We start from the raw sequence: 14,051 nt of genomic DNA on the forward strand, positions 1-14,051 counted from the left end.
ATAGTCTGTGTTGGTATCTTTAGCCAGAGTTAAAAAGGGGAAACATTTGGGGGGCCACAGGTCACAAAGGGCACCCAGCTTATCAAGATCAACTCCAAAATAGTTCGATGTAGCACTGGCCTTTGAAGTGGAATATTTACTTATTTAATTTCCTGCTTTTATTATTTTATACACACACACACGCACACGTATACAAACTCAAGGCAACAAACATATCTAATAATTATTTTTCTTCCTAGTTTGCCCAAAACAACAACCTGTGAGGTGAGTTGTGCTGAAAGAGATTGATTGGCCCAAAGTCAGCCCGCTGCATTTCATGCCTGGGGTGGAACTAGAACTCACAATCTCCTGGTGATTGGCCAAAAGACCTCCAGCTGCCTTTTATGGCTGAGGTGAGACTAGAACTCAGAGTTTTCTGGTGATTGCCTAAAGACAACCAGCTACCTTTAAAGGCTGAGGTGGGACTAGAACTTACAGTCTCCTGGCTATTGCCTAAAGACACCCAGCGACCTTTAATGGCTGAGGTAGGATTAGAACTCACAGTCTCCTGGTGATTGGGTCAAAATCATCCAGCTGGCTTTCACGTCTAAGACAGGGCTAGAACTCCCCCTTTCCTGGTGATTGGCCCTAAGATACCCAGCTGGCTTTCACGCCAAAGGTGAGACTAGAACTCCCCGTCTCCTGTTTTCTAACCTGGTTCCTTAACTACTAGACCAAGCAGATTCTTTCTGCCAGTTTGATAGCAGTTAAGAGTTCTAATCCACTTTAACCCATCAAGCTGAATTCCAATGAAACGACGGTCGCTCTAATGAAATATCATTTTATTGATGACACGCATGAATGAAGAGGGTAGCATTGAATGCAGATAAGAAAAAGAAAGCAATAGTGGTTTAGATTGGAAGACGCATACGGGAGAAATCAAGGCAAAGGATTCTGCTGAGGCAGATGAAGAGATGGGCAATTTTTAAACATTTTAATTTTTTTTAAAACCTTCTTTTCAGCATTAAGAGCAACGTGAGGATGTCTACACCAAAGATTTGGAAAGGTTACTCTCTTCACCCAAGGGAACCAAGCTTCCAAGAGAGAGATCTAAGATGTCTCTGGGAATTCTCAGCATCCGGGACAAACTACAATTCCCAGGATCCTTTGGGAGAACAGAACGTTCCTTTGAGCTTTTCCTTCCCCTTCTTCATTGTTACGGCTTTTTAATCCATAGATCAATACAGATACCCCAAATGGCAGGGAGAAAGATAGGAAAGGGGGTCCTTGCAGATCTGAAACTTGGGGTATTCCCTCCCACCCCCATCAATGAGCTGTGAAAGCTGTCACTGGTATAAGGTCAACCTACATATCTGTGGTGTAGACATGCTCACAATGCTCAACAAAACACCTCAGGTGTGGTCTACTCTGGATAGCAGGAGTCAGGGGTTAGGGCTGTCTGAATAGTCTTCGTTTCCCCCTTGTTGGAGAACAAGACAGAAGCCGTGTAGCACTTATTCCGGTCGTAGGTGAAACAGGGTTCCTCAGGATGACCACATAACGTGCTTGAGCCAAACGTCACTCCCTTTTCAGTTTTGGGGGCGTCATCACACTTGCTACAACTGGAACAGAAGACGGGAGGAGAAACATTAAGCCAAGCCACTGAAAAAATATTCCAGAAATATCAATCTAGCTGCTTCTTATTATTGCTGAAATGGCCGTACAGCTAGAATTCCACTCGCTTGGCAGCTGCAGCTCCTGTCGTGGCCTTTACTCAGAAGAAAGCTTAAATGGGAGTAGATGGGTAGTCCCAGACTTAGGATAGTCGGGCCCAAAATTTCTGTTGCTAAAGCAAAACAGTGAGGGGAGTTCCGCCCCATGTTATGACCTTTTCTTTCCACAGTTGGTAGTGAATCCCTGCAGTTGTTAAGTTAGACCAGGGGTAGGCAAGCTTGGCTCTTTTATGACTCGTGGACTTCAACTCCCAGAATTCCTGAGCCAGCATGGCTCAGCTTGGAAACCTCTCCCTTTACCCTCAGCATGGCTGGCTCAGGAATTCTGGGAATTGAAGTCCACGAGTCATAAAAGAGCCAAGGTTGTCTACCCCTGAGTTAGACAGTTGTTCCGTGAATCTGACTTTCTCGTGGACTTTGCTTGTCAGAAGGTCACAAAAGGGGACCATCACGTGACTCCAGTACGCTGGAACCGTCATACATGTGAGACAGTTGACAAGCGTCCAAATTTTATTCACATGACCATGGGGATGCTGCAATGGACATAAGTGTGAGAAATGGTCATAAGTCACTTTTTTTCAGCACCTTTGTAACCTCCAACGGTCACTAAACAAACAGTTGTAAGTCAAGGACTACCCGTATTAGCTTCTGATTGGTCAGAAAAGAATTATGCCTGGCTGTGGTTTGTTCTCCCAGCTTGTTTCAATATAATTTCTGAACGTTTTGTTACCAAACTAGCTAACGTCATCAGCAGGAATTTACACAAGACACGTATAAGCCAAGGAGAATAGGACAAGAAAATCCTGCTGATGACATTACTTAGTTTGGTAATGAAACGTTCAGAAATTATATTGAAACAAACTTGGAGAACAAACCACAGCCAAAATCTAAAATTTGAGCTACAGGTATTTTCTATTATTTCAAAGATTTATTAAATAAATAAATAAATAAATAAGCAAGCAAGCAAGCAAGCAAATAAATAAATAAATAAATAAGAAAGAAAGAAAGAAGAAAGAAAGAAAGAAAGAAAGAAAGAAAGAAAGAAAGAAAGAAGGAAGGAAGGAAGGAAGGAAGGAAGGAAGAAAGAAAGAAAGAAAGAAAGAAGGAAGGAAGGAAGGAAGGAAGGAAGGAAGGAAGGAAGGAAGGAAGGAAGGAAGAAAGAAAGAAGGAAGGAAGGAAGGAAAGAAAGAAAGAAAGAAAGAAAGAAAGAAAGAAAGAAAGAAAGAAAGAAAGAAAGAAAGAAAGAAAGAAAGAAAGAAAAAAGTTTGGCTGCCATTTGAACTATATGTAAGAGAACATCCCAAAGGTGCTATTTCAAAAGGCAACTGGGCTTTCTTTGTTTTTCCTTGAAGTCCTTTCTCTTCTCATCCAGGAAGCTTCTTTGGTTCTGAAGTTTTTCAGTTCAGAACTGAAGAAGCTTCTTGGATGAGATGTGAAACGTCTTCAAGGGGAAAAAAACACGCCAAAATCCAGTTGCCTTCTGGAAAAAAAAAATGCCTTTGAGACAACCATGACTGAGAATCTTTGTAGGCAAAATAAGAGAAAGCCTCACAGCTTGGAGATCTGGTAGACAAATTTGGTTCTCACTGGCGATGTGGGATCAGAAATGTTCTCCCTGGCGTTGAGGGGAATCCTGCAAAAAGGAAATTAAAAAAAATTGACTGCATATTAAGTTTCTTCTCATGAAATACAACAGGATTCTATATTTGCCCTACTACGAATGCCTTCCAGTTGCCACAAATTCCTTGTTTTTCCAACCACACTTGGCTAATAAAGAATAAAGAATTCTATCTCCCATAACCCCTGCCCTCTGTCCCACTGGCTAAGGATTATGGGTATTGTGCATCTAGAAGTGGCCAGATTTACTCTCCTCCAGTTAGTCTTCCAGAGCAGCAATGCAAAAGTATAGCTGTATGCAGTGGTGGGATTCAAATAGGTGAACAACCGGTTCTCTGTGTGGATGCCGCTTCCGGAAGTCCATTCTGGGCCTGGGCAACAAAAAATTAGCTACTGGTTCTGCCGAAGTGGTGCGAACCGGCTGAATCCCACCAATGGATAGCAGTCTACCAATACTTGAGGGACTGTCCCAGAGAAGTGGGGTGGGGGAATCTGTTCTCCGAAGCACCTGAGGGCAGGACAGGTAGTAATAGATGAAAGACCATCAAAGAGAGAAGCAAACTAGAATTAATTTCTGGACATTTAGAACAATTAACCAGTGGAACAATTAGCCTCCAGAAGTTGTGGGTCCTCCAACACTGGAGGTTTTTAAGAAGAGATTGGAACAACCATTTGTCTGAAATGGTATAGGGTCTCCTGCTTGAGCAGCGGGTTAGACTAGATTGCCAAGGTCCCTTCCAACTTTTATTATTCTATGTTCTATGTCAGAGGTCTTCAAATGTGGCCCTTTTATGGCTTGTGGACTTCAACTCCCAGAATTCCTCAGCCAGCAGCGCATGCTGGCAGAGGAATTCTGGGAGTTGAAGTCCACAAGTCATAAAAGGGCCACGTTTGAAGACCCCTGTTCTATATCAACACCAGGGCTCTTCAAATGTGGCCCTTTTATGGCTTGTGGATTTCAACTCCCAGAATTCTGGGAGTTGAAGTCCACAAGTCATAAAAGTCTCACCCAGACCCAAAATCACTCTGTGAACTTCAGTGGTTGTCGCTGAAAATTGACTAGAACTGGAATATTCCAGTCCTAGACCAACACCTTCTCCATTGAGCCATTCTAGGTCTTACAATGAAAGAGAGGGACTGCCAAAGTCACCCAGGGATCTGCTGTCACTGAAGGGTGACTAAAAACAGATTATCTCCCCTCCGTATCCAACCTCTTCACCACTACCTCACTTTGGCCATCTTCTATTTTTAGCGTCTAAACTACAGGAGTCTCTGAAAAGGGCAATCCTTCTTACAGGTAGGAAAGCCAGACTCTGGAATTCTGGGAGCTGTAGTCCCAATGCATTTGGAAAGTACCAAAAAGAGGAGACTGCACTACAGTTTTGTGTGTCTTTTGCCCTCGCTCAATGGTTTCAGAGTCTGGAAGGAGACTGGAGGCTAAAGCAAGAATTGGATATGTTTAGTTTAATTAAAAGAAGGACTAGGGCTGACATGATAGCAGTCTTCCAATATTTAAGGGTCTGCAACAAAAAGAAGGGGAGTCAACCTGTTCTCCAAAGCACCAGAAGGTAAGAGAAGAAACATCGTAGGGGAACTAACCAAGGAGAGAAGCAACCTGGAACTAAGGAGAAATTCCCTGACAGTGAGAACAATTAACCAGTGGAGAGACTTGCCTCCAGAAGTTGTGGGTGCTTCATCATTGGAGATTTTTAAGAACAGATTGGACAACCATTTGTCTGAAATGTGGGGTTTGGACTAAAAGACCTCCAAGGTCCCTTCCACCACCACCACCACCATCATCATCATCAAACTTTTATTCATAAAACATGAACCTCAGTCAACTGAACACTCAAATTGACTGGCACCAATGGTTGACACAGGTTGCTGCCAGCATCCTAGGTATCAACCAGGTATCTCCTTAAAATGTAAGATGTTCCGAGTAGCGCAGGGGTTTTTTTTTTTTTTGTAGCTTTGCTGGAGTTATTGCAGGAAGCTGCAATTTCTTGATGTATTATTTTTAACAAAAATAAATAATAATAATCATAACAACAACAACAACAACAACAACCTTGGATCTTAGTCTTGGATAAATATATTTAGAACCACCATTTTTGACCTTTATCAGTGTAGATACTGTGAAGATACTTCCAACTCTGTTATTCTATTATTCTATTGTTCTATTAGTCTATTAATTATTCTGTTATTCTACTATTCCACTATTCCAGGGGTGTCAAACTCAATTTCATTGAGGGCCGCATCAGCATTGCGGTTGCCCTCAGGGGGGAGGGTGGGTGTGGCCTACTGGGTGGGCGTGGCTAGAGTGCGTATGGCCTACTGGGTGGGCGTGGCCAGCTCTACATCGTTCGCATCAAGGGTGCCTATGGGGGCCTGGGCAGGAGTGGGACAGATCTGAGGGTCTCTGGCAGAAGGGGAGTCTCTGGGCCAGGGCCAAGGCAGTGGGGGCCGTTCCAGGATGGCTTTGTGGGCCACATGAAACCACTTCGCGGGCTGGATCCGGCCCCTGGGCCTTGTGTTTGACATGTCTGCACTATTCTATTAGAAGGAACTTGGAGAGCTACAAAAAAGATTGGGGAATGGGTGACCTCAGGATGTCCACGCTTGCCCCCAACGTTGTACATCTGTGTCACTGCCCCCATTCCTTTCTGTGACTTCTTTCAGAAACGCAAAAGGCAGAGGGAAGATAGGGCATCACTTACATGATACGGATGTTTCTCTCCAGGACTTTTTCTTGGGGGTTTTCTTTATCTGGGACAAATTTTGATGTCACCTTTACACACTGGCACTTGTTATCCACCAGAACCGTCTCTTCATCTTCCTCCTGCCAGTAAGCTTAAAACAAATAAACTAATCAAGTTGGAAACTCATCCGGGAGAGAAAACCAACCTAGAGCTTTCCTGACATTTAGAAGAATTAACCAGTGGAACTGCTTGCCTCCAGAAGTTGCGGGTGCTCCAAGATGGGAGGTTTTTAAGAAGAGATTGGACAGCCATGTGTCTGAAATGGTATAGGACAGGGGTAGGCAACCTCGGCTCTTTTATGACTCATGCTGACTTATGCTGACTCAGGAATTCTGGGAGTTGAAGTCCATGAGTCATAAAAGAGCCGAGGTTGCCTACCCCTGGTATAGGGCAGGGGATGGACTAGAAAATCTCCCAGCTCTTTTCCAACTGTGTTATTCTGTTCTTCAAATAAAATGCATCAGTAAGACCCTAGGAAATGACCAACGTTCTTCAATGCCATTGAATCCAGAGTCTGATTTTATGACCCGTGTCCAGCGGCTATGAAAAAAACAAGGCTGGCTAAAAGAGAAGTTGTAGTGTGAGTAATATTGAGAAATGCATCTGAAAAGGGCTGGAAGCTAAATTTAGGATACGTGCCAAGGAAACTGAAACCCCAACCTTTCAAGGTATATATTTTCAGACCCAAGGCATGATTTTGCAAGCTCATCTTGAGAGGACAAATGAACACTTGAAATTAGCCGAGTCACCCTCTTTTACGCTTTCTGCAAGGCTGGCTGGGCTGGTTAAATTTGGCAGTCCCCAAATTGGCCAGTCATGTAGTGCAGATCTGAGCCGAGTCAACTTTAAGTCCAAAATCAACCTTCCCACGTTCTAACTGACCCAAAAGGCAGAATCCGTAGGCTTAATCGGAGACATTCTATGCCACATTCGTCTGTTGAGGCTTCTGAATGCAGAATGCTTGCAGTCTCCTAAGAACTTTGTGGGTTACCTGTACTTCTAAAGCTGCATTTGATTTTGGGGGGCTGATTTCATCTTGATGTTGCCCTAATGCCAAACCCCCATTACCTGTAGCTGCTTCTCTGGAAGCTGCTGCGACAGAGAGGGAGGGAGGGTGGGATAAAGAGAGAGAGAGAGAGAGAGAGAGAGAGAGAGAGAGAGAGAGAGAGAGAGAGAGAGAGAGAGAGAGAGAGAGAGAGAGAGAATCAAAAGAAAATAGAATTTATTAAAAGAATGGCTGCCCCACACTCAGACTGTGTGCCTGATTCAGCCCTATTTAATGTGTGCCCCCCCAACAGCTTACTTGAGAACGAGGCACAATTGAAAAAAAGACAACCCATCTCTGTTGTTGTCCAGATAGCTCAGTCAAAGGCTGCACTTTCCCCTAATCGACAAATCTTTTTTGTGTATGCGTGTGGAGGTTTTGGTCCAGGGGGTCTTCAAATTCGGCTCTTTTACGACTCATGGACTTCAACTCCCAGCATTCCTCAGCCAGTGTGCCTGGCTGAGGAATTCTGGGAGTTGAAGTCCGTGAGTCGTAAAAGGGGCGAGTTTGAAGACCCCTGTTTTAGTCTTTTAATTTTTTCCAAGGTCATTAACGTCAGTTGGACTCAGAGATACCATGATGGGGAAAGTTTCAACTTGTTGAATTAGCCCTTATTTAATCACCAGGATGCAAAAAAGATGCTGAGACTCTAGAAAGAGTGCAGAGAAGAGCAGCAAAGATGATTAGGAGACTGGAGGCTAAAACATATAAGGAACGGTTGCTGGAATTGGGTATGTCTAGTCTAGTGAAGCAGAGACATCACCCTGTCAACAAAAGTGCATATAGTCAAGGCTGTGGTCTTCCCAGTTGCAATGTATGGCAGTGAAAGTTGGACCATAAGAAAGGCTGAGCGCCAAAGAATTGAGGCCTTTGAACTATGGTGCTGGAGAAGACTCCTGCGAGTCCCTTGGACTGCAAGGCGATCAAACCGGTCAGTCCTAGAGGAGATCAACCCTGACTGCTCTTTAGAAGGCCAGATCCTGAAGCTAAAACTCAAATCCTTTGGCCACCTAATGAGAAGGAAGGACTCACTGGAGAAGAGCCTCATGCTGGGAAAGATTGAGGGCAATAGAAGAAGGGGACGACAGAGAAGGAGGTGGCTGGATGGAGTCCCTGAAGCAGTAGGCATGAGCTTAAATGGACTCCAGAAGATGGTAGAGGACAGGAAAGCCTGGAGGAACATTGTCCATAGGGTCACGATGGGTCAGACACGACTTCGCAACTAACAACAGTCTAGTGAAAAGAAGGACAAGGGGGGACATGATAGCAGTCTTCCAGTATTTCAGGGGCAGCCCCAAAGAAGAGGGAGTCAAAGCACCTGAAGGCAGGACAAGAAGCAACAGATGGAAGCTAATCAAGGAGAGAAGCAACCTAGAACTAAGGAGGAATTTTATGACAGTGACAACAATCAATGGAACAGAAGTTGTGGGTGCTCCATCACTGGAGATTTTAAGATTTTAAGTAGAGATTGGCCAGCTATTTGTCCAAAATAGTATTGCATGGGAAGTAGGTCAGACTAGTAGACCTCCCAAGATCCCTTCCAACCCTATTATTCTACGTTGTAGTTTTTTTTTTAAATTTTGAGGGTCCAGGATTCTTTGAAGTAAAAAAGGGGGCAGCTCTGTTACCACCCCACATTTTTCTTTTTCCTCCTTTCAAACAAGTTGTGAGTGCACCCGAGGTCTACTCCCTCTGCACGTTTGTCGAATTTTTGCATGAAGCAGGAAAAAAAATGCACTTATCTCAGGTTTTTATGATTAGAAAAAAATGGATAATTCAAAAAAAAAAGCGAGGGGTTGGTGTTTTTTTTTTGTATTCTTAAAATAAGTGATCGTTCCGTAGTTGTATTTATATTTGTTGCAAAGGATATTGGAGCCTTCTTTTGATTCTCTCCTTTTTTACACTTTCTCTTTTCTTTTTTTTTCCTTTACTGTTTCTCCTCTTTGTTAATTTGGGTTTTATTGGTTTTGTAAGCTTTTAATAAAACGTTTATTAAAAAAAAAGTAATGTCCATTCATCTGGGTTGCTTTTCCAGTTCCAGCTTCCGTATTTAGTCACCCTTCTTTGCTACTTTTTGGGGGAATCTAAGAAATTTAGGGGTATTTTAATGTTTTGTATTAATCTATTGAATTGGGCTATTGTATTTAATATTTCTTTTAATTTTTATATATTGTATTTTATTGTATTGCCCTGTACACCGCCCTGAGTCCTTCGGGAGAAGGGCGGTATAAAAAATAAATAAATAATAATAATAATAATAATAATAATAATAATAATAATAATAATAATAATAATTATTATTATTATTATTATTATTATTATTATTATTATTATTATTATTATTATTATTATATATTATGAAGGGTGTTTCTTCCAGAAATGAGCTGTAACAGTCAAGTCTGAAAAACACAGGGAGGGATGGTGAACGGACATCGAAATTCACAAGCCAAGCATGACATACTCTATTAGTCTAACCAAGAAGGAAGGAGAACTCCGCTGTTTAGGTTGTTCCATAAAATCAAAATAAAATCACGCATCTTGGGATTATTATTTTAAAACAGAGCTATGCAAATGCAAGGAATGAAATTTTTAAATGTAGAAAATATACAGGAATGCTCATTTTATTGCCTTAAGGTAAAGGTAAAGTTTCCCCTGCACATGCGTGCTAGTCGTCTCCGACTCTAGGGGCCGGTGCTCATCTCCGTTTCAAAGCCGAAGAGCCAGCGCTTGTCCGAGGACGTCTCCGTGGTCATGTGGCCAGCATGACTAGACGCCAAAGGTGCACGGAACGCTGTTACCTTCCCACCGCAGTGGTCCCTATTTTTCTACTTGCATTTTTACGTGCTTTCGAACTGCTAGGTTGGCAGAAGCTGGGACACATAACAGGCGCTCACTCTGTTACGCGGCACTCGGGATTCGACCCGCCAAACTGACGACCTTCTGATCGACAAGCTCAGTGTCCTAACCCACTGAGCCACCGCGTCCGTTTTTATTGCATTAGAAGTATTTAAATTTGGTGTCTGCTTCTTTCTCTGGATATTTTTAATGGCTAGTCCCCTTTCCCCACCACTTTAAATCAGGTTAAAATAAGTATTTTGTTCTAACATTTCTGACTTTTAACAAAAAGCAACCGCTGAGACTTTTAAAATGTTAAGGAATGCTGGCGCGCTCCTTTTATCGAATTAAAAGTGTTTATTGGATATTTTTGTATGTACCCTCTTCCCCCATCACTTATAAATGAGGATAAAATAATTTCTTTTATTCCAGCTTTTTTCACTTTTTTCACTTTTAACAAATAGCTGTTATTATCCTGATATCACTTTAAGCCAGGATAAAATAGGCATTTTATTCACGTATTTCTTACTTTTAACGAATAACCTTTATTGTGCTCTGTGGGTAATGCAAAGTAAAGTTTTACAACTGAAATGATAAACTCTTATTATAGAAAGTTTCTACAAAGAATAGACATTCACATGTCTGAAATGGTATAGGTCCCTTCCAGATCTATTCTATTCTATTCCATTCCATTCCATTCCATTATTATTCTATTCTATTCTATTCTATTCTATTCTATTCTATTCTATTCTATTCTATTCTATTCTATTCTATTCTATTCTATTCTATTCTATTCTATTCTATTCTATTCTAATTTGTTTTGTTCTGTTCTGTTCTATTTTATTCCATCCCTCTATTCTATTCTATTCTATTCTATTCTATTCTATTCTGTTCTGTTCTGTTCTGTTCTGTTCTGTTCTGTTCTGTTCTGTTCTGTTCTATTCTATTGTCCAATATTTATTCTATTCTATTCTATTCTATTCTATTGCATTGCTTTGCATTACATTACATTACATTCTTATTCTTATTCTTATTCTTATTCTTATTCTCTGTTCTATTCTTATTCTTTCCTATTCTCTATTCTATTCTATTCTATTCTATTCTATTCTATTCTATTCTATTCTATTCTATTCTATTCTATTCTATTCTATATTCCAATATTCTATTCTATTCTCCAATATTTATTCTATTCTATTCTATTCTATTCTATTCTATTCTATTCTATTCTATTCTATTCTATTCTATTCTATTCTATTCTATTCTATTCTATTCTATTGTCCAATATTTATTCTATTCTATTCTATTCTATTCTATTCTATTCTATTCTATTCTATTCTATTCTATTCTATTCTATTCTATTCTATTCTATTCTATTCTATTCTATTGCATTGCTTTGCATTACATTACATTACATTCTTATTCTTATTCTCTGTTCTATTCTTATTCTTTCCTATTCTCTATTCTATTCTATTCTATTCTATTCTATTCTATTCTATTGCATTGCTTTGCATTACATTACATTACATTACATTCTTATTCTTATTCTTATTCTCTGTTCTATTCTTATTCTTTCCTATTCTATTCTATTCTATTCTATTCTATTCTATTCTATTCTATTCTATTCTATTCTATTCTATTCTATTCTATTCTATTCTATTCTATTCTATTCTATTCTATATTCCAATATTCCAATATTCTATTCTATTCTATATTCCAATATTCTATTCTATTCTATTCTATTCTATTCTATTCTATTCTATTCTATTCTATTCTATTCTATTCTATTCTATTCTATTCTATTCCATCCCTATATTCTATTCTATTCTATTCTATTCTATTCTATTCTATTCTATTCTATTCTATTCTGTTCTGTTCTGTTCTGTTCTATTCTATTCCATCCCTCTATTCTATTCTATTCTATTCTATTCTATTCTATTCTATTCTATTCTATTCTATTCTATTCCATCCCTATATTCTATTCTATTCTATTCTATTCTATTCTATTCTATTCTATTCTATTCTATTCTATTCTATTCTATTCTATTGTCCAATATTTATTCTATTCTATTCTATTCTATTCTATTCTATTCTATTCTATTCTATTCTATTCTATTCTATTCTATTGCATTGCTTTGCATTACATTACATTACATTCTTATTCTTATTCTCTGTTCTATTCTTATTCTTTCCTATTCTCTATTCTATTCTATTCTATTCTATTCTATTCTATTCTATATTCCAATATTCTATTCTATTCTATTCTATTCTATTCTATTCTATTCTATTCTATTCTATTCTATTCTATTCTATTCTATTCTATTCTATTCTATTTTCCAATATTCTATTCTATTCTATTCTATTCTATTCTATTCTATTCTATTCTATTCTATTCTATTCTATATTCCAATATTCTATTCTATTCTATTCTATTCTATTCTATTCTATTTTATTCTATTCTATTCTATATTCCAATATTCTATTCTATTCTATTCTATTCTATTCTATTCTATTCTATTCTATTCTATTCTATTCTATATTCCAATATTCTATTCTATTCTATTCTATTCTATTCTATTCTATTCTATTCTATTCTATTCTATTCTATTCCATCCCTATATTCTATTCTATTCTATTCCATCCCTATATTCTATTCTATTCTATTCTATTCTATTCTATTCTATTCTATTCTATTCTATTCTATTCTATTCTATTCCATCCCTATATTCTATTCTATTCTATTCTATTCTATTCTATTCTATTCTATTCTATTCTATTCTATTCTATTCTATTCTATTCCATCCCTATATTCTATTCTATTCTATTCTATTCTATTCTATTCTATTCTATTCTATTCTATTCTATTCTATTCCATCCCTATATTCTATTCTATTCTATTGCATCCCTATATTCTATTCTATTCTATTCTATTCTATTCTATTCTATTCTATTCTATTCTATTCTATTCTATTCTATTCTATTCCATCCCTATATTCTATTCTATTCTATTCTATTCTATTCTATTCTATTCTATTCTATTCTATTCTATTCTATTCTATTCTATTCTATTCTATTCTATTCTATTCCATCCCTATATTCTATTCTATTCTATTCTATTCTATTCTATTCTATTCTATTCTATTCTATTATTTTATTGTGAGCAATTTTATATCTACATCTATACCTATATCTCAACACTCAACACTCTCCGTATGATAATACAATGGGAAAAAGATTCACATTCTTACTTTTACTAAATAACTGTTAAAAAATTCTTGTATAAACCAGAAGAGATGAATGTATCAGAGCAATGGTTGTTTGTGGGTATGTGCACGCATGCATGCATATACATCTCTTCCTGATTTTAAACCATCTACGGTAGCAAAATACATTAAGCCTCCTCTACCAGGATTATTTATTTTAAAAAACATTTCCTAGGAGAAATATTAAGGGATGGATGTGCCAGTTGAAACAATGGGCAATTTTTCCACACACACCCCGGCTGCACGAACAATTCTGCAGGGATTTCTCTTGATAAGTGTCACTTACCAGTCACAAGAACCGTGCTGCAAAAAAGGATCCCAATTCCATAGAACAGCCAAGAAGTTTTCATCTTTAGGTCTTCCACTTAGATGCTCTCTGCAGTGTGTTCCTCAGCTAGGAAAGTATGTGTGGAAGTGTTGTACACCAGGTTGTATTTTTTTTTCCTGAAAGACCAAGGCTAATTACAGGCAAGCGGCACTGTAGGCTGTGACCACACTTTGTGAAACCACAAGCTTTTGTCGGTTTACTAATCAGAGAGGAAACCTCCCACTTCTTTGAAAGCTTGGCTAGACGTAGTAGTTTTCCCTGCTTTATTAAGATTTTTATGTGTATCAACAGAAGTTTGTGGATCGAGAGATGCACAGGTAGTACAGATGGAAAAATAAGTAACATAAAATGCATGAGATTACAAGATGTGCTTTGAGCAAGTTGTGATGTTTTGGGACAGTGTTGCTCAAACGTGACCACTTTTAAGATGTGCGGACTTCAACTGCCAGAATTCCCCAGTTCGGGGAGTTGAAGTCCACACATCTTCAAAGTTGC

The 14,051-nt window shown here is 38.8% G+C and overlaps 1 protein-coding gene across 1 annotated transcript; it reads right to left on the reverse strand.

The window, feature by feature from the left end:
* Positions 1-834: 834 nt before the first annotated feature.
* On the reverse strand, positions 835-13,713 carry JCHAIN (joining chain of multimeric IgA and IgM). Its single transcript, XM_083367213.1, has 4 exons — positions 13,515-13,713; positions 6,047-6,179; positions 3,265-3,345; positions 835-1,601 (listed from the first exon to the last, which is right to left on the reverse strand). Exons 1-4 carry the CDS (start codon positions 13,576-13,578, stop codon positions 1,403-1,405), a joined length of 477 nt encoding a protein of 158 aa, XP_083223339.1. The 5' UTR covers positions 13,579-13,713; the 3' UTR covers positions 835-1,402.
* Between the last annotated feature and the right edge of the window lie 338 nt (positions 13,714-14,051).

This window comes from Vipera ursinii (genome assembly GCF_947247035.1).
Source record: "Vipera ursinii genome assembly, chromosome: 7".
In the NCBI taxonomy this organism is placed as follows: domain Eukaryota; kingdom Metazoa; phylum Chordata; class Lepidosauria; order Squamata; family Viperidae; genus Vipera; species Vipera ursinii.

Excerpts from the sequence above, each read along its gene's own strand:
- JCHAIN (XM_083367213.1), bottom strand. The coding sequence starts at position 13,578 with ATGAAAACTTCTTGGCTGTTCTATGGAATTGGGATCCTTTTTTGCAGC. Across the intron at positions 6,180-13,514 it reads CAGCACGGTTCTTGTGACTG|CTTACTGGCAGGAGGAAGAT; the intron begins GTAAGTGACACT and ends ATTTGTTTTAAG. Across the intron at positions 1,602-3,264 it reads GTCTACCAGATCTCCAAGCT|TTGTAGCAAGTGTGATGACG; the intron begins GTGAGGCTTTCT and ends CTTCTGTTCCAG.